At 40.6% G+C, this 19,701-nt stretch overlaps 1 protein-coding gene across 3 annotated transcripts in view; it reads right to left on the bottom strand.

Moving 5' to 3' along the window:
• csnk1g1 (casein kinase 1, gamma 1) overlaps positions 1 to 18,376 on the bottom strand; it is a 31,271-nt gene extending 12,895 nt beyond the window's left edge. For all 3 annotated transcript variants that reach the window (XR_006006734.1, XM_041933521.1, XM_041933444.1), the window contains exons 1-4: positions 18,203 to 18,376; positions 10,986 to 11,416; positions 10,257 to 10,297; positions 8,342 to 8,411 (exon numbers count right to left, since the gene is read on the bottom strand). Coding sequence is in view for 2 of the 3 variants with exons in the window: in XM_041933521.1 (XP_041789455.1) it covers positions 8,342 to 8,411; positions 10,257 to 10,297; positions 10,986 to 11,172 (298 nt within the window). In the remaining variant the exon portion in view is untranslated. The remainder of the gene's footprint in view (positions 1 to 8,341; positions 8,412 to 10,256; positions 10,298 to 10,985; positions 11,417 to 18,202) is intronic.
• Positions 18,377 to 19,701: the final 1,325 nt, after the last annotated feature.

Consider the following 19,701-nt stretch of genomic DNA (forward strand, 5'->3'; position numbering starts at 1 on the left):
AAGATTACTGTTAATAGCATAGATTGTAAAGAGCAAACTACAGGAAGAAAAGCAAATACTAGTTAGTAGATAATAAAAATTAGAATATGCTTTCAATGTGTTGTATATACTAGTGGGAATTCTGAGAGTGTTGGGTGGCAAAAGTGTTTATTATTCCTGTGTCCCTTGACTAATGATATTTCAAAGTTGGGTCCAAGGTGAGCATTAAGAGGCCTCAAACTGGTCAGATAGGAGGAGGGGCACTGCAAGGTTACAGAGGACAGAGAGCAGAGAAAGCAAGCAGCTAGGTAAACATTAACTCTAAAGTAAAATACAACACAGTGTCTACTAACAGAACTGTGTCACTCCTCTACTGCAGGCTGAAAACTCATCTTTTCACTGCCTCATATCACATCCTCCCAACTGAATCATATCCTCTCTGCTCTACTCTAATTGCTCCAAAATCCCTTCCATCTGTCACCTTGGCTCTTATTTTACTTCTTGTCACAGTGCAGTTTAGTGCTGTGAGGTCTGTACGTTGCAACGGTCGGGCTGGTGCTCCGATCCTTGTAGTCCGTCATCTGCCGTTGTTTGTAATCCTGACACTGACACTGGGAATGAAGCTCATTCTACAGTCACATTTCTCATTAAGGATGTGAGCTTAATGCTTAAAATTGCAATGTGAAGGGATGGAAGGGGGTGTAATACAAAAAGTACACAGAGAGGTGGTTTTAAATTTGCACATAGTATGAAATACCTAATGTTTTACAGCATTTCAAGTTTTATGCGCATACAACTCCCATCAATTTCTAATTATTTGTAATTGGTGATATCCTCCTCTTTGTTGTCTTCCTGACCACATCCTGAACTTTAGTCTCCAAAGAACAGGAAATCAGGTCAAACTGTTAATTGCCTTCAGTGGAGCATGATTCAAAGTTTGCCCCTGCTTACTGCTTTTCAGAGTCCTATTAAAAAAGCCCCTCAAGAAACTTCAAAGAAACTCGGCCGCTTCAATCATACAGACCTTATTTTATCAGACTGCTTAAGCTGCGCTCAGTCCTTGGAAATACTATAATTGCATAGAAGGAAAAAAAACATAGGGACATCCTGATTGCTTTTCATGTCCCTGATCTAAAAGCCAGTCCTTTAATATTGATTATCTGCCCTCTGCAACATTAAAAAACTCTTTGGGAGATAGCATCACCATATATACAGTAGCTTTGTTTGTCTTGTGTGTATGCTTGGAGATGTGTGTATGTGGGACACATTTATGTATGTATATGTAGGTGCATATATGGATGTTTATGTGTCTTAAATGTTTTTTAAATGTTTTAAATGTATATTTAGATATGAACATATTTACAATGTTCCCTGATTTCATTGTAAAATCTAAAATTTAAATCTGCATTAACAGATTTTTATGGCCACTTGGTGGCAGCACAACAAACTTTAAACAAAATACCGACACCATTTTCTAAAGTTTATATGGGGAACATGTTGGCAAATAGGTGCTTGCACACTGCTTTACACATCCAGCAGACACAGAGCAACATCACCATGCATTGGAGTCGTATTTCACCTGGCAAACGTAAGTCCAATATTTATTTTATTTTTAGCTTTGCACCAACCAAGTTAGGATTCCAGCGATACAACCAAAACAGTGAGCTGACATTAAAGACATTAAAACGCTCCATAGAGCTGAGGAGAACTGCACGTTTGAGATAACATTCTTTGGTTTCGTCACTACCAGTAACACCTTTCACATTACACAGAGTCATCTGATCCTTAGTTAACATGAAAATATTGATCAGAGCAGCTTTAAAGTCCACATGAAAATGGCATTTCGAGAGTATCTAGCTTCCGTATAGTATTGATGCATTTCCAAGGGAAACAGGCTGGACATAACGCTGGGAGGAATTTGATTTGGACATTGAAAACTGGGCGTGTCAGAACAAACATGGACAATTACAGTGAATCAGAGTTGGCTGCTTGTCTCCATTCAATCATAGCGGACTACTTGCCAATCGGTTGGTTTAAGCTTACATATATTGGTGTAAGCACATATATTTTTGTATGCACTGTTAAACCAGCGATGGAATCTGAATACGTCATTATTTTTAGTACTGCGCCAGGACTAGATCTAGATCATTTTGGTTTAGACCTTAGAACACGTACTATATCTGGCTATGTACAAGTTTGAAGATTTTTCTCCTCACACACACACTACCAGCCTACAATATATTGGTTCTGTGCACAGCTCCATGTTTTGAGTGCCATGACAAAGGAGACAACTCTAAGAAATTAGTTGGCACAATAAAGTTAAAGAAAGGGACCAAACTGCCATCATACTTATTATTCTGCTCCAGTAATTTCAGCAGGGACTAATAATCACAAAGCTAAATAATAATACCAATCCTAACGTCATACGCCATACTCATATGAAAATGTCGCTGAAGACATTTGACTTGTCAGCTGGGTAATGGGAAATACGCTGCCGCATGAAAGGTGGCGTTAATGCTGTCAGCTAGCATATGGGCATGTAGGAGTCATGCTGTGTTCCATCCTGTGTTTCTGGACACCATTATGCAGTTCTGTGGGTTGCTAATTGTACCATAGGAATGAGTGCCTTGAAACCCCGGGTGCCTGTGGGAGGCCTAAAAATGTGTCAGATTGGAGATGTGCTGTAAATAAGTGGATAAACGGTCGTTCAATTGGAAACAAGGTTGGTCAAGCTTTTTACTTGCAAAAGGAAAAGCAGGGATCGCAAAACCATCATTACCTATAGCAAAACAGCCCTCATCACTGTGTGTCCTGTGTTGCAAAGTATACTCTAATTGTGCAGGAAGACTCAAAGTTTGATGGAAGCTAACAATTTTGGAGGCACCACTTTGACTTCTCTCATCCAATTTTCTTTAAAAAGAAGAAAAAAAATCATGAGAGTAATGCCTGGGTGTAGCGCTGGCTTGGTCTCGAAGACATTTCTACAGTGCTGCAAACACGTGGCATCGACAAACAAACAGCAGTTTCAACAAGACATCCACACTAACAGTGTGCATCAGTGAGCAAAAGAGCAGAACGGCACTGGGTAATAAAAGGTTGGTTTGCTTCAATTTGAGGAACATTTTGCAGGCACCATGCCTCTAAAAAGGCTTCTGATTGTTAAATAAGCTTTTGAAGTTCAGTACTTTGTTCATGCTGGAGAGGATGTCTGCTCAAATCTTATAGGCTGACAGTCCAGTCCCAACAGACATAAAAATATTGAGAACGTATACTATGCAGTTGTATTATGTAGAAAAACACACAGACTGGATCAAGATATATCATATACAGTATACTTGAATAACTGCTCAGAGCAGCAGGTCTGTGATTTGGAAAAAAAAAAAAAAAAAAAACACCAGTAACTAGAAAGGTTTCATGTTGGCTTTCACAAATGCATCAGTTGAATCAGCCATTAAATAAAACAGGCGGTCCTGAGTAAAAGGACAAAAGAATACATTTTCCTATACATCACTGTACTCTAATAGAGGTGCTGGCTGCAGTCTTTTACAACAAAAGGGCAACAAGATGAATGAGTGATGAATGAGTGCGACTGAAAGGCACTCGGCCAAGGCTCCCTGCACACTACTTCTTTCTATGTGTGCAATTTTTCAATGTGCCGTCCAAGACCTGATCTTTCTCTGGACTGTGATGAGACCAGTCCTGAGCTTGGTTGTTTTAGTTTGACCATCTGGTCGTAGTTTTTCTGTCATTAATAATTCATCCATCACTGTGGCAAAGATGGTTGTAGAAATTCACTATTTTTACATGTCATATTTGATTTGCTTCATGCCAACACTTGAGGACCTATTTTATGCTGTTATTCTGTATTATAACATGCTAACTGGAGCAACGCTACGCCACCTCACAAGGGCTGTGCTCAACAAAAATGTTAATGTCACACAAAGATTAAAAACAGCCATTTGTTCATGCTCAGCAACACCGGGTGCATTTTTTTAAATAGTGGAATAAAACATTGTGTCAGAAATAATTACGTCAAGATTACTGCGTTCTGCCTTTCTGTGTGGAGTTCGCATGTTCTCCTCGTGCCTGTGTGGGTTTCCTCCTACAATCCAAAGAAATGTAGTTTCGGTGAATTCGTGACTCTAAATTGACTGTAGGTGTGAGAGCGAATGTGTTTTTCTTGCTATATATATGTGTGTGTGTGTGTGTGTGTGTGTCAGCCCTGTGATAGACCAGTCACCTCGCCAGGCTGTACCCGACTGTGCCGCATAGTAAATTTATGACAGGTGTTTTTCCTGCAAAAATAGTGGGATGGAAGTGTAGATGTGGAATAAGCAGAGATGGGCCACTCATGTTGGTTCTGCATTGGCTCGACAGAATATTTTATGCCTCTTGTGGAATGCAGCCAGCTCCTGCCTCACAGCGAGTGTTATGCACTGTGCTGATCCACGTCTGACAGCACGATGCCTGCGCAACCGCTCCAGCCTGTGATTGGCTGCCCAAATTAAATTTCTGACAGACATATTTGTTGACTTGCTTGCAATTCAGCTGCTGCTTTCCTGAAACCTGCGCTGCTGATTGTCAATCTGCTCATTTGTTGGATCATTTATTTGACTCCTGCTGCACCATTCATTGACATTCAATGTGTAACAGAGCTGCAGAACAAGCTAATTGTGTTTATTGTTCCAAAAGTAATTGGGAATTAACAATTAATTCTTTTACATTTTGTTAAAGGATGGAAAAACCACCAACCACTTGATTGACAAAGTTAATGCAATAAGATTGCACTGTAAAACTGTGTTGAAAAAGCAGCTGTAAGGGTTGTTCAATTTGAAAACTAAGGTGAAAAGGAATCATTTGCAATTATAATGTACCTCTGGTGTAGAAATAACATTCTACACAAGAAGCCAGCTATAGAGAAAGCCTCTCTTTTAAGTGTCCAAGCATGTTTAATGAGATTTTTGAATATTGAAGATTTACAGAATAGATTTCTTCAGTGCCAATGAAACACCGGCTGCATGGCACAGGAGAATCATTACGTTCCAAAGCAAAGGTCCCTGTTTCAGAGTTCAGTCAATTAAGAGCGTGACCTGCTTTATGTAATGATTTCACATGAGCTTTCATGTTGTAAACTGACTGTAATGCCTGATCATGTTTCACAATGCACATGTGCATGGCAGACTGTTTAGTCACGATGACTCGACAGCGGCCAAAATAAGAGAAGACAATGACGCACCTGAAGCATTGCTGCCAATCCTTTGACCACAGTGGAGATTAATTACTAGTTTTTAACTGAAATAGGGGAATTTTCACATGTGCAGTATTTTGGAAATTTTTCCCTTAATGATAAGAATGAGGAGGTAAAATTTCCAAAACACTACTCACCATACCATATTTTTTCACTATAACCACTGTACACTGCAAGAAGCTCTATTCTGAACAATGATCCATCATTAGTCAGAGCAGATGTCCCGGATAAGAACTCCAGCCTTTCCTTTACATGCTTGTAAAATCTAGTAAGCTCTGTCACTGTGGGAAATGTTTACTCCTCAGGATTGCAATGGTCACAGAGCTGGTGTAGTGTTTCATGATGAGGTCTGGCTGCCAATACCTTAGCAGCTCAATAGTGCGCACCCACCCTTGAACAAACCCTCTTGATCAAAACCATCTTGTCCTCAGCACAATGAGTGTGCTGTCTTGTAAAATCAAAGCAGCAGAGACACTATTATTGACTGCACTGACAAATATTCTCACATAATATCTGGAAAGAGATGCGTAACTCCTAATTGAATCATTCTCATTAATATTCAGTGACAGTTGGTTATGCACCAGATACAACACCTGATTGAGCATCTGAGTCAAACCACATTAATTCATGAAGACCCTGTCGCACAGACACTGTGACAACCACATTGGCTGAGAGGAATGTGGCAGAGCACACAGCCAAGAAGAAATGAGGTCACGTTATCCCATCTGGAGGAGAGGACAGAGGCAGGTTAGTACTAAGAGAGGCAGACCCACTCTCTAAATATTTAATGAGTTTCCGCACAGTTGGCCTTTTCCAGCCCTTGCCTTTGCAAAACAATAGCCATTATATTCCCAGTCTGGTTATCATATATGCACGCAGAGCTCCAAAAAGCCCATCAAGGACTATACATCACAAAAACGTGGCTTTTATTTTCCATGTCAAACTGTGACTGAGGCCAGTCCTGAACTGTAACACTGAGGCTTAACTGATATAACCTGAATTAAAAAACTGAAAAGCAAGATCAAAGTTATCTCTAATTAATCATTAGCCCCAGCTCAGGTGTATTCATGTGACTACCAGTGCAATGTATACGTGATTATTTTAACCATTTTACCAGAAGAGCGACGAACATCTATTAAAAAAGATCTGTCTATTGTTCCATTGTTTCCAGTGCTTCCACCCATTTCCTCTAGTACCAAGACTAAAAAAGTTTGCCCTGAATTCATTTCTCTGTTGTAGTCATTTAATCCTCACAAGATTCTTGTCAGTTGCTGCTGTAACAGGGATGTGTCAGCAGAGCTTGACTAATCTTTTATGACAAACTGAGAAATCCACAAGGGAGCAGAGTGAAGGGAAAAGGAGTTGAGAAGCAACTACAATTGCATTGTCTTTCATTGTGAAGACAGAATAATAAAGTTTAAAGGGCATGATTGTAGGAAAAAAATATGAGGATCTGGAAAAAGACAAATATAGTTATGTCACTGTTTTTTACCACTAGTGCTGACATCATTATCCAATGCCATGAGGCAGACAGTGTAGGGGAGAAACCATTGGACATGTGTGAGCAAAGTAAAAATGAAAATTAGAACAATGCTAAAAATAAGCATTTAATGAACTGCAGGATACACAGTCACAGGTCAGGTACCAGGAGAAGCCACATTTCTGACATTTGGGTTGAACTCATTGGGCTTGACGGACTGCAGACACTTGGAACTGAACACCAGAAATAATAAACGAGTAGTTAATGCACACTAATACTGCACTAAAATGATCAGCAGTGATACTGCCTGACATGACCGTGAAGTTAATGGTTGCCTGATACCCTATCAAATGTTGTAGTAAGCATATTAAATATATAAAATAATGAAAGACCATCTGCTGATGAGGATTAGTGCTAACCTTTGACCACATAATCTGGCCTCAAGCAGTGACAGTAACTTTGACTCAGTATCGTGGATGTTTTAAGAAGACAAGAAAGCTAATCAGATAAACGAATACTTTAGCTAGACACAACACTACATAACACAACAGCGCACAAGCCTTCTTCATACTGTACACATGTGGGCAAACTAAAATGCAGATAATTTAACTGAATTGTCAGAAAACCCTGTAGACTAAGGTCAAACCTCACAGGAGCATTTCTTTAATGCAACTATATTCAATATTTTTAGATTTAGATTTAGAATAAGATGAGTCAAAGGACTATGTGTAATGTGAAAGCGGTTGTTTGTGGCGATGAACATACAGAGAACCACCACCCAACTTTGCAATTTTAGTAATCTCTTTATCCAATCATGTGATCACAAAGTGGTGAACCTCGCTCCATCCTCGCTTGTGAACGACTGAGCCTTTCCAGGATGCTCCTTTCATAGCCAATCACGATACTATCACCTGTTACCAATCAACCTGTTTACCTGTGGAATGATCCAAACAGGTGTTTTTGGAGCGTTCCACATCTTTCCCAGTCTTTAGTTGCTCCAGTCCCAATTTTTTTTTAAACATGCTGCTGCATCAAATTCAGAATAAGCAGATATTCAGTCAGTTTGTTCACAGAAAAATATTCCCACACATCCAGACTGGACCCATGGAGACCCACACAGAGTGGGCCAGTGTGACACGCTGAATAATGATTTGTAAATTACTATTGGCTCAATCACAACTGGACACATGTGCATTAAGGCTACTGCTGATAGGACACCACTGACACTGAACAGAAGTCACATCCTCAAATATAGTCTGCAACACCTCCTGCATACTCTGCCTAGATAACAAGGAAGTAAAATATCAACTGCTGCATCTGTTCTGTGGGTGTGTAAGAAGCTTTATGTCAACACCTTCCACACTGAACTCCACCCCTGGTTAGCCTACTGTCAAACAAGGTGACCGTTCAACACGCTCTCTGTGCACCAAGCCATTCACGCACTCCTGTACACAAAGTCCTGGAGATTAAAAGTTGCTGACGCTGCTTAATATCAACGTGCAACCTGAGTGGAGTAATCACTTGTTATGGAAATGATTCAATCTTCTGGGCTGATCTTCCAAAAACAGTCAAATCACTGTCACGCAGTCACACAAAAACACCACGAGGAGAGACAAACAAATCTGTGACCTTACCTGTAGTCCCCAGCGTTTTGTAGAACCGGTACTCTAAATGCAGCTGTGGCGCCCTCGACTTCACGGGTTCCTGCAGAGAGGACACATCCAAACCAGCGGTCAGTGACTGACAATAACCTCACACACTGGCATAAAAAAAATAAATATAACACGTAAAACTGAATTTTACAGATATGTTAAATAATTAAAGAAAAACACTGAACGGTCTCGCTTTAAGAAATGAAACATCTTTTCTGTGTGTCAACAATTTTTCGATGACTCATCTTGCACTTCAGGGCATATACAAACATGCCACTGAAAGAAATGCGATCACAGAATGTGGGATGAAGCAGGAAAACCCTCCCATCATGTAAGACTGGTAGGTCTGCCAAAATAACTGGCACTATGTGTACTTTGGTGTCAGCTTCCACAAACATCACCGGGGGCTCTTTCTTCTATCAGAAGCTCAAACATATGAGTGAGGTCCAGTCAGCTGGGGTTAAAAACATGTCCCTCATCTTTGTCTTTGTCCCCTGAAAACTCAGTCATCCTAAAAAGCTAAAAACTAAAGTCTTTCCTCAAGTTAATTTAAACACAAGATACTTGTGCTCAAAAAGAGGATTCATTCGCAGTGAAGAACCTTGGAGCCCTAATCTGCCTCTATACATGCCAAAGAGCAGTGATTCCTAACACGTCTCTGGGGGTCATCAGGTGGAAACCTCCCTTCAACAGTGTTTCGCCTACTTAGTCCGACTACACCTCCAGGAGGCTAGGTGGTGAACTCCGGCGTCCCAGAGTCAACCCCCCTAGTGCCAGTTCACACTGCTCCTACACAATCCAAACAGCACCGCCACGTTCAACTGACCAAGAGATGCTCCAGGTAGTGGCCAGTACCGATGCTACCATTTAGCTAATGCTAATGCTAACCGTTAAGAAGAACAGAAGAAGACAATACAGTTCCATTGCTACCATTTAGCTAATGTTAAGTGCTAACCACTACCTGCTAAGAGGAACAGAAGAAGACAATAAAGCTAGATTCACCTATACTGTTAATGTTAACTGCTAGCTACCAATACTAACTGCTAAGATACTATCATACTACCACCGCTTTAGCTGGTAGTATGATAAAAGTTATACTCAACCAAAACATCACTCAGTGTGGGGCCAAAATAAGTTGGATAATTTAGTTAAAGGGAAAATCCAAAATCACCTGGAAAACAAATCATTTTCTGCTAAAACTGACCTGAGTGTGAACTTCAGATACACTCAAGTGCTCAATCGTGTCCCCAAAATGTCGTCCCAGTTCTCTCATGTTTTGAAAGTGAACACATCTTTTAGTGAAACATGTCCTGACCGTATAAAAGCACTACATCAGTGTCCGCACAGCGTACAGTAGTGTGAGCGTCTGAAAACTGTTCAGCCTGCTAACCTTAATACTTTGATACTCTTCCACTGTATTTACAACTCTCTGGTGAGCAATAATAAAAGCGTGAGTCAGGAGTCATGATTTCCAGTCCAGCAGACACACTGGAAAGACACACCTAGCCAAGCATCTACACCTCATTCACGTTTCCCTCCAAGACCGGATCAGTCCAGTACTGCACAACCCAAGAGTCGTATTCCTGGAAACCGACAGCGAATGAGTACGAAAAACATGCAATTTGCGTCTCATTGATGCTTATCGACATTCAGAAATCTTAGACTTGATCGTTTTGTATTTGCCACGTAGAACAGCTTCCCTGTCTGATACTCTATTCAAACAACCCACCCTTTCTTATATAGTGATGTTGTTTATGAATACTCAAGTTTTATACCAACATTACCGATCCTGACTGCTCCATTTTATGCAATGGACATATTTTATACATCATTTTGCATATGATTGATTTATCTGCAGAGGTGAGGAATCGAGCAGAAAACGAAAGCGTGCACTTACCAGTTTAATAGCTACATACTCGTTGGTGTATAGATTTTTACCTGAAATAAGACAGAAGAAAAGCACACATCAGATGGCTTTTGAAACGAAAGTGCACCCATTAAGGCTTCACAACAGGTTCGCAGGGGAATAAGTGAGACTTTCTTTCATTTAGATTTCATAGTTTCATATACAAAAAAGGTCTGAGACAGACAATGATTCAACAGTGTTCCTTTTTTTCACGGCTCTCCTGTGAATATACACTCTGTTGCCGGCCACACGTAACCAAAGATAATGTAGTCTAATGCAACAACACTGCAAAAAAAAACGTAGAATATTTAGTTTTAATCCAAGAATGTTATAATGTTCAGTTTTTATTTAACTGTTTTGACAGGTTTTGGCTGAATTTATGGTCATTGTGGAGGCTGTAAGTTACACCACTGTATTGTGTTACACTGAGAGATGTTTCCAGGCTTGAGTCTACTCTGATTCATATAAACGGGAGACAAAATGTTGGAAACATCTCTCAGTATTATGCAACACGATTCAACAGCACCACAAATACAGCCTTCAATCAACAGTGTCTGAAAATCAAACAGAACATCATAACCTTCATGAAGTTGCAATTTGTTGCAGGGCTGTTCTAACGGTCTGCATTAGCTTTGGTCAGGTGGACGTGGTAACACATAGAAACATGAAGAACTGCATTGCGTCTTGAACCATTAAACACAAGATTTAGACTCAACTTACCGAGCTTCAATTCACCAAAGTTCCCACAGCCGATCTTCTTGCCCACGCGAAAATTTGGCCCCACCATGAGAACCCCAGAGGAGCTGGAGGAGCCAGATGGTCGGGACGAGTGTCCGCTGCGGCTTCCCTGGGAAACTTTAGCTGCCCTTGTGGGCCGCTCTCCATATTTATCTCTCTGTTGATCCATGGTGTGAGCAGCACAGGTCAGCGGGAGCCAGGAGTGATGTACAAAAAGGCCTCCTGGGCTGGGCCCTCCGCAGCCACAGCCCTGGTCACTGGCGGTGCCTGGATGGCACAGTCACTCTCATGAGACAAAACCTGGTTCAGCTAACCGACACTCCTCCCCGTCCTCGCTCTGTCGCCTCTAGCAGCTGCTGGACGGGCTGATCTCTGTTCTCAACATTTGTCACAGGAAGGAGAAGGTGGAAGACCTGCAGCAAACGTGATAAAACACGCGGCAAAGAGAAAAGACATTAACTTTCCACAGAGAGCAGCACATGGAACATGGCAGGGTGCTTCTAAAGGGCTGTCCCCATGCTGACCTGATAAAACCTGGCTGCTGGTTTGAAGAACACTTTAAAATGTAGGTTGATCTTTTTTTTTTTTAACAAAAAGCAGAAAGTGTACAAATATCTTTGTAGCTCTTACAAGCGTAAAAACAAGCAAAACACTCAAAATAAGATTTAAATTGCAATCCTAGTTAAATGACCTGATATCAAAACTGATATGAAAACACATGCCTGCAGCCTCGTGAAATTACTGGCACTGCAGACCTTGGAAATGACGATTCAGAGTCCTTGCTCATTTTTAGCCACTTTACATTTTTACAAACATGCCTCTCCGCCTCAAGTGAGCTGACGCAACACAATAAAGTAAAATAAACCAGAAATTGTCACTGAATTGAGCTGAAAATGATCAAAAACGATTAAGTGCTTTGGTTGAGGACGATGGCAGGAGTAAGAATATTTTGTCATTAAGGTTCCACAACTACATAATTTATGTGTAAAAAGGTGCAGTAAAATCTGGGGGGGGAAGCCTGCACATCTCAGCAGAGTTCAGCTGGGGGGCAGGTCATGTGCTGCACAGACAGTGAGGCACAGTGGGGCGGCTACTTTTGCCCTTTGGCAAGACATTTAATTATAAGAATTGGGAAAAAGCTCCATCTGCTTGTCTTCCAAAAGGTCTGTGATGTTAAAATGAAGAGTCGGGACAGCATATCAAGCCACCAGTAATCACTAGAGCTTTTCAATCACATTTTAGCTGTTGAATATTTTCTAAATTTGGCACCACACTGTAGTGAGTTTAACTCCTTTTTGAAGCTCATGAGTCATATGAACGCTTTAAATCGCTGTTTACACGCAGACGATGCTAAATGAGGACAGGACTGGTTTACTGTCACGGCGCTGCTGGGCTGAAGAGATAGTCATCAAGTCACAGCGGTCACAGAAAACACAGTTTGAGCATCAACACAAACCTTAAGACATAGTTTGTGATCATGAAGGCATCTAAGACTCTCTGCCACCCACAGCTATAGCCTGGCCGACGATGTCAGGGGGAATATTATGTAAACAATTATATAAAGCCACGTCTGCTCGCAAGGACACCATAGCTTAACTGGATGGACACTGGTCTGGTTTTGTCAAGTGTTCAACAAAATGGCTTTTGGTTCAACCGGCCTGCTTCTAATATGGGCTAAAATTATTCAAATATTAAATTATATGATTATAAAACTTAAAGGCCGTTTGGTGTATGATTCAGCAATCACTAAGACAGAAGACATATGATATTTTTCAACAGCAGGCCTCTTTGGGGACTTCCTATTCCCAGTCTACTGAAGCTGCAAACAAAATGCTGACTGTAAATGAGTCAATTACCAGCGCCACTGGTTATTTAGTCACAAATATATGTATAAAAAATAATGTTTCCCATTGACAAACAACTTTTTTTTTTTTTGCTTTCAATAAAAAAACATCAGCTGCGAATGTTTTCATGACAATGCTGTAATTCCTGAGCGTGGAAAGGCTGCTGCTGTAAAGTATTTGTGTGTGGGCTTCCGGATGACTCATGCACAGATCTCAGCATCAAAGACAGCTAGTTTGCTCTCAAGGGCAACTGTGCACTGTTGCTATTACATAAAACCAGGAACAGAACAACATGGCTATAAAACAGGTTTGCGGCAAAGACCAATGGTGAGCTCGAACAGTTTCCATTGTGCAAATAATCATTTGTAGGCCGCTCTAATCCAGCGCGCAGCCGTGTTTAGATTAGCTCAGCTCCGTGTTTCTCCTGACTGAAGACGGTGGACGCAGGACAAACACACACTCAGCCTGTGGTCAGCCCATTCTCACCAGACTGTCACTGATTTCCTGGTTTCTGCTGTTCACCTGAGAGCCCAGACTGCAACAGCAGTAGTATCTACACACTCCTAAACTACAGAATCATACACGACCCTGTAATACTGCTAAACAGAGCTTTGAACTCTCAGTTTATTCAAGCTGTTACACCAATATTATGGTTACACTGAAGATCCAATAAGATTGTAATGTGTAACTATATTTGAGAACGGGCATTTGTTCAAGGAAGAGAGACATTTGGTCGGCACATTGTTGGCCATTTGTTGTCTCTGCTCTGTGCTTTTTCCACTGTAACTGGCTGCAAATTATAATGGGTGCATTAAAACTTCATTTGCACAATAATGAAAACCAAAATCTACTTTATATTAAAAAGGTGCTTTTGTTTTGAGACACCAGTGCATCATTAAACGTGATGATGCACCACACACCAGGCCAGTTTTAACTTCTTCCGGTTTTATTTTGTTTGTGAGCTTTAAAGATGTTTTCACATGACATTCAGAGAGCTATTTCCTGATGCTGGTGTGCACAATAACACTTCAGTTACACCTGCTGCCGTGTATGTGAGGGGAAGTTGACTGACTTGGTGTAAACTGAAAGGGCATGTTTTTTTTTAATGCAAAATAAATCTACAGTCGGTCATTTCTCTGTATTTGCCATTTGTTCTACTATGAAGATAACATTAACACAGATACATCGTATTTTAAACATGTTCAGACATGCCTGAGCTGAGGATTAGGATGGAAAAATAAACATTAAAGTGGGACAAGAACTTAATTCATATAGGCAGCAACTACTGCACTACATGAAGGGTAGCAAAACATGTACAATCTTTAATTACAAAGGTGTTGTAACGAGCCCCTGGGCATCATTCATGTACCGGGGTTTCCTCTGTTGTTATGAGCCCCTTCTTAAACATACGTTAATCCACTGAAAAAAGCCAAACCTAAACATAAAGAAGGTCTTGCCACCCCATTTCCATCTTGCATTTTAGAATAGGCGAGTTGCAAAGAAATCTTGTGTCATTTATCTTATCTATCATCTACAGCTGCAAAATGCAATTGGCTGTAACAGCCCCACAAAAACTTGGTAAATGTTGAATTTCAGCTGAACTGTGTGAGAGGTGTTGAGTTAACTCTGCAGTCATTTTTCAGGACGGGTTCAAGTGGCAGTGTTTTGGTGGATTGCATTATTGTACAGGGTGTCTCTGGGGTTTTGTTCATCTTGAGCGTAAAAGGGATTTCCAAAATAAACAATATGGAGCAATTGCATAAACTTGCAATCTACTATATTGCACAGACGTTCCAAGTTTATGTAAATTCACCTTAGTCGACCACCTAGTTAATTAAGTGAAGACCAAATTCAAGCACTCCACCGGACTACTGCGGTGGATGAAAAACGTTCTGTGGTCCGTACAAACGCTCCCTCAGTTTCCATGTAACGTGGGGAATCACCGGGCCTTTATCCCGGTGGAGCTGCCATGTGTCCTGATAAATGACTTTGAGGATACACACCTTTTGGCATTACATAAAAGTAATTTTGCTTCTCAGGAGGAGAAGACATGAAAGGATTTTATAAAGTCAAATCCCATCACAGATTTAGCTCATTGGCCCCTCTTACTGATCGGTTCCAACAATTCTTTTTTTGACAGCAACTGAAAATATCATGCATTGTGAACAAACATTCGAGTTTATGCTGGTTTTGCTATGCTTGCTTAAAATTTGTTCTGCAAATATAGCATTCTGCCATCATCCGGTTAGGTAGCATATGTAGGCCTTTATACATTAAAGGAGTATTTTCTTTCTACAATGGTTGATGTCTTATTAAAACACTCTGGTGTGAGAAATGTGCAGGCATTGATAAAAGGAACTGATGTGTCAAGAGCTGCAGGACTACCAGGAATCAGAGCATTCAGAAACAGTCTTAAATGAGAACTGACTCTTGATTCTCATCCTTACTTGTCCAGATTAGACAAAGCACAAAATTTGGTTGATAAGCATGTTGGAGAAATACTGATGCAGTGTTCGGTTGATGTTACCGTGTCCAGACTCTGTGTTTTTAACATCACACTAGAGTTTTAAAGTGGATACTTTGGTTGGTTTTCCGCTGAACTACAGTAGATAAGCAGTAAATGTGTAGATTTATGATGGCACTACCTGATGCTTGATATAGCGCTAATTTGCATAATGGCATTTAATCTGACTCTGGCTTGGTCTGCACGAGTGCTTCAGAATATTAACATCCTTAAGTGCATTGATTAATTAACCTATTTAACATTAAACGCAAGAAATTCACCAACGTTTTACATTCCTATAATTTATACATTAGATTCACAGTTGTTCTGCTTCTGAAAAAACTGCAGCGATAATTTAATATATGAACTAAACTCACGGCATACAAATGGGTATGAACAAAAACACTATGCAACAATATTGATGCATATTTGCACATTAGCACTCATGTCATTCTGTTCAAGTAAAACTGCCTTTCTCTTCAGCGAGGACATCCCATTGTTTTACACTTTTGAATGAAGCTCATTCTGCATGATCAAGAAATGTGTCATATTCCTGAAGATGCTCTCAAAATTGCTACTGCAGACAGTAACTTCTGCTGATCTCACATCTGTGTCATCACCAATATCCTTTCAGCTGAAAATATGCATCGGGCTATTTTATTACATAGTTCTAGTCTGACTGGCAATGATGAAGCAGGAATGTGGTGTTTGTAGAAATATATAAACATGGTCTTATGACAGTATAAGTTTCACAATGCTGTTATAATATCCAACTGACGTGTGGAGAAAGCATCAAAACACACATAAAATTTAAACACAACTGTTTTCTGTTCTAATCGCAGGCACAAAACCATCGCAGGAAGACTGACTGACAAAAATGTGGCAAAAAGGTTTGTTTGGTGATGCTGGAAATCAAACGCTAAACATTTCAGGGAAGCTGATTTAATTGGTTAATAGCTAGTTTTAAAATCCAGCGTGATTCACTGGTATATTTCCTTCAGAAGCACACTGAGCTGGCATTGAGAATGTATTCAAGACTCCAAAAACCTTGATTACAGTCCTCAGACTTGCCTGTCAAAATATCGAGAGAAAGTGGGATGCTTCTAGCTGATTAGCATCTATTAAAAATGACTAATCTGTTGACATTTTTTCATTTTTATAGAAACATAAAGGCTCTGAGTGGAGTGATTAACCTTCAGTGGAAAGATCAGCCTGAGAGGGGGCCTGCCAATAGTGCAGACTCCTACTGTGGCAGTGCCAGCTAACAGCTGCCTCTCTCCTTAAAGCCAGCTTTTATGAACTATAACTGGAGTGAATTTAGATTAGCCATAGTTTTCCTTCTCCATCAGTTCATAAAGAACAACACGTGGTTGTTTGTGTGCACCCACGTCCATGACAATGATCCCAATTTTCCACCTTGCTCATTCAAAAATATTGCATGAGCAACAAAAATATATTTTCCGTTTTGTAAAGACAACTTATAAACTTCCTTAACTTGACTGAGGTAGTCTCCATTGTGTAGTAATTGACTGCACATGGCGAAGGACAGGCCTTTGACTACAGCCAAAGTTGTCAAGTAAAACATAACCAAGCAAAAGGTGCAAGGACTGAAAATGTTCTAAATATACATGAATGAAATGCAAATGTATTCACACACCTTTTCACTTCAATGAGGATTTTCCTAAACTGAGGCCAGTACACAGTGAGTTTGTTCAAGCTTGCATTTAGTGAACTGTCCACCATGACCTTTTGAATGAATGCAAAATAGAAACTACTCTAAACTGGCCTTTCCTTCAGTAGGACTCCTTTAAAGGATGTCAGCAATAATCTACTATGGATCCACGCAGCCCTAGTTTGAGTAAATGTGCAGCTGGCAACATATAGTTCAATACCATGTCAGAATGGGTTTGCACTGCTCTCCTAAAGCATGCCACTGTGTTATTTAGTGGAAAATAGGGTAATCAATTATTTTACTTGATGGAGGGTAACTGAATACGAGTCACACTCTATTGATTCAGTAATAAGCCATCTATGCAGCTGAGCAAGGGAAATCTACATAAACACGTACCGCATCTCTGCGCATTTGACTGTGAGCAGAGGAAATCTGCTCAGAACTTGACATTTCCTCCTCACATCTGCACCTGGCAAAATCAAACTTGCAACAGTTAGCTAAATGCTTCAGCACAACTCTGGCCACAGTGAGCAGGCTGAGGAGGGGCCTTGGTTACATTCGTCATATTCTGGGCCATTCTGTCTTTGCCTCCCTTGTCTTGCACTGAGAGGCAGTGGTAATACTTAATATGTGAGGAAGTGCTGGCTGGAGGCAGCTGAGGCTCATATAAAGATGATCGATCCTTTGTAAGCAGGCCTCCGGTTGAATCAAAACAAGGAAGCGAGCTGGCGATTGTACGCGTTTCATGGACAAAGCCTGCCTTGGCAGTGTAACATTAGTGATGGTCACACCGATTAGGAGGCGAACTAACCGTTAGCCAAGTTAGCTTCCCAGCCTGCCAACAGAAAACCTGATTTACCAGCAGAAAGCTAGCGTTAGCCAAACATTATTTAGCCCTGGCGACTCGTCTAGTTTAAAATATATTTTACGAAAAATCGCGATACAAACATTTTCTCCTTATTCATAACACTGGGTTTGTTAATGGACAGCAAATAAAGCACCCAGACCCATTTCTTGGAATGAACGCCTTAGCTAACACCTACTGATTGCTAGGTGACAGCTGGAGCGAGCGCAACAAGGAAATTAGCTCCGTTAGCAACGAAAATATTAGCTAGCAAGCAAGAGCCTACTATCAAATGTTGGTTTGCTAGCTCGTCGCAAACAAACACACCAGACTCACCTTCGCTGTGGTAAATCCAGCCGATCGGGACGCAGCTTGTGTATTTGTCACGCCAGATGAACGCGAGTGGCTGGGGTTTAATATAAGGTTGACGGCGGTACTTGTTGTTGCTGATGTTTCACGCTAACAGCGGAGTGTCGTTAGCCGCTCTGTCCATTCTTCGCTGTTCGCCCGTCTTCGCTGCTCGTGAAAGGTTCGAGCACACCGGATGTAGAAAAACGGCACCGCCCGCTCCACGGCGCACACTTCCAGGTCAGACTGATGCGGGATAATTCACGGTTAGACTGTTGCACATGTGACAGTAACCGTTTCCAAAATGCCCAAACCACACCTGGATGACAGACTGCATGGGAGAAACCTGATTTAAAGTGTGTCAGACCTTTACCCTAAATGTTGTGTTTAAGGTCTTTGACACCTCAGAGTTAAACATTGTTTTATCACCTCGATGCACCAGGACTTGCACTAATTTCACGAAAATTGCTTGTAAACACGCTTTTGATGACATTGTCAACGATATTAAATTTTTTTCTTTCTTTATTGGCTACACTACTACCTCTTTTTTATTTTTTTTTCTGTAATTTGAGTTTTGGTCATAAGAGGTCTAACAGGGAGTTGAAGTGAAGCATAATTAACAATGTAGGATAAGACACTGCATGTGTTTTAGTCTGTGAATTCGTTTTTGGTTAATAGAAGGGATATACATTAACATACAGCATTTTGTATTTTAATGTACATACATTTCTGTATCTTGTCACCATCATGTAACACGCAGCCCGGTTTATGGCAAAGAGAAGGGTTACTGCTTCAAAACCTTACATACTGGGTCTTAATGAGGTCAGAAAAGGAGGAAACAAAATGCTTACACAATCAGCACAGACCCCAAAATTGAGGAAATTAGGCCTGTGACAACAAAACACAAAGGTAAACTGAAGAAAGGTTGATGATGGTCCAGTGGCTCTAAAGTAAAAATAAATGAAGGTAGGAGTAATGCAGATACACTTAAAGAGGACCAGCATCAGTTTGCTGAAACTATTAGTCTTTTAATCGTTAGTGGACCCATAGAAAAACAATCTGCAGATACTCTGATCACGTCAAAAAGAAGGGATGTCCTGATCACATCTTCACTGAGCTTCAGAGTTCATTCTCCACCTTGGAAACAGCCGTTGAGAAAACGGTCTAACCATGAAGCTCATTTAAAGCTGTTCTGGAGCTTTTGATCATATCACATGAACCTCATCAGCAGGTGTAGTCACGGAATTGTAAAAGTCCAAATAATAAAAAAAGAGATGTTTAATGGTATTATTTTGCTTAAAAATTGAGCAAAGTTAATTTAATAATTAAAAAAAAGGCTTGAAAATGCACTTGCAGTTTTCTGATTTTTGACTCTCTTCCACTGCTTGTGCTTGACCAGCATCCGAGGATGTTTGGCACCAGAACAGCTCTGCTAATAGAAAATATACCGAGGCCAACAAGGCCATTATTGCTCACAGTGTCCGAGA

The sequence above is a fragment of the Chelmon rostratus genome, chromosome 1 (genome assembly GCF_017976325.1).
Source record: "Chelmon rostratus isolate fCheRos1 chromosome 1, fCheRos1.pri, whole genome shotgun sequence".
In the NCBI taxonomy this organism is placed as follows: domain Eukaryota; kingdom Metazoa; phylum Chordata; class Actinopteri; order Chaetodontiformes; family Chaetodontidae; genus Chelmon; species Chelmon rostratus.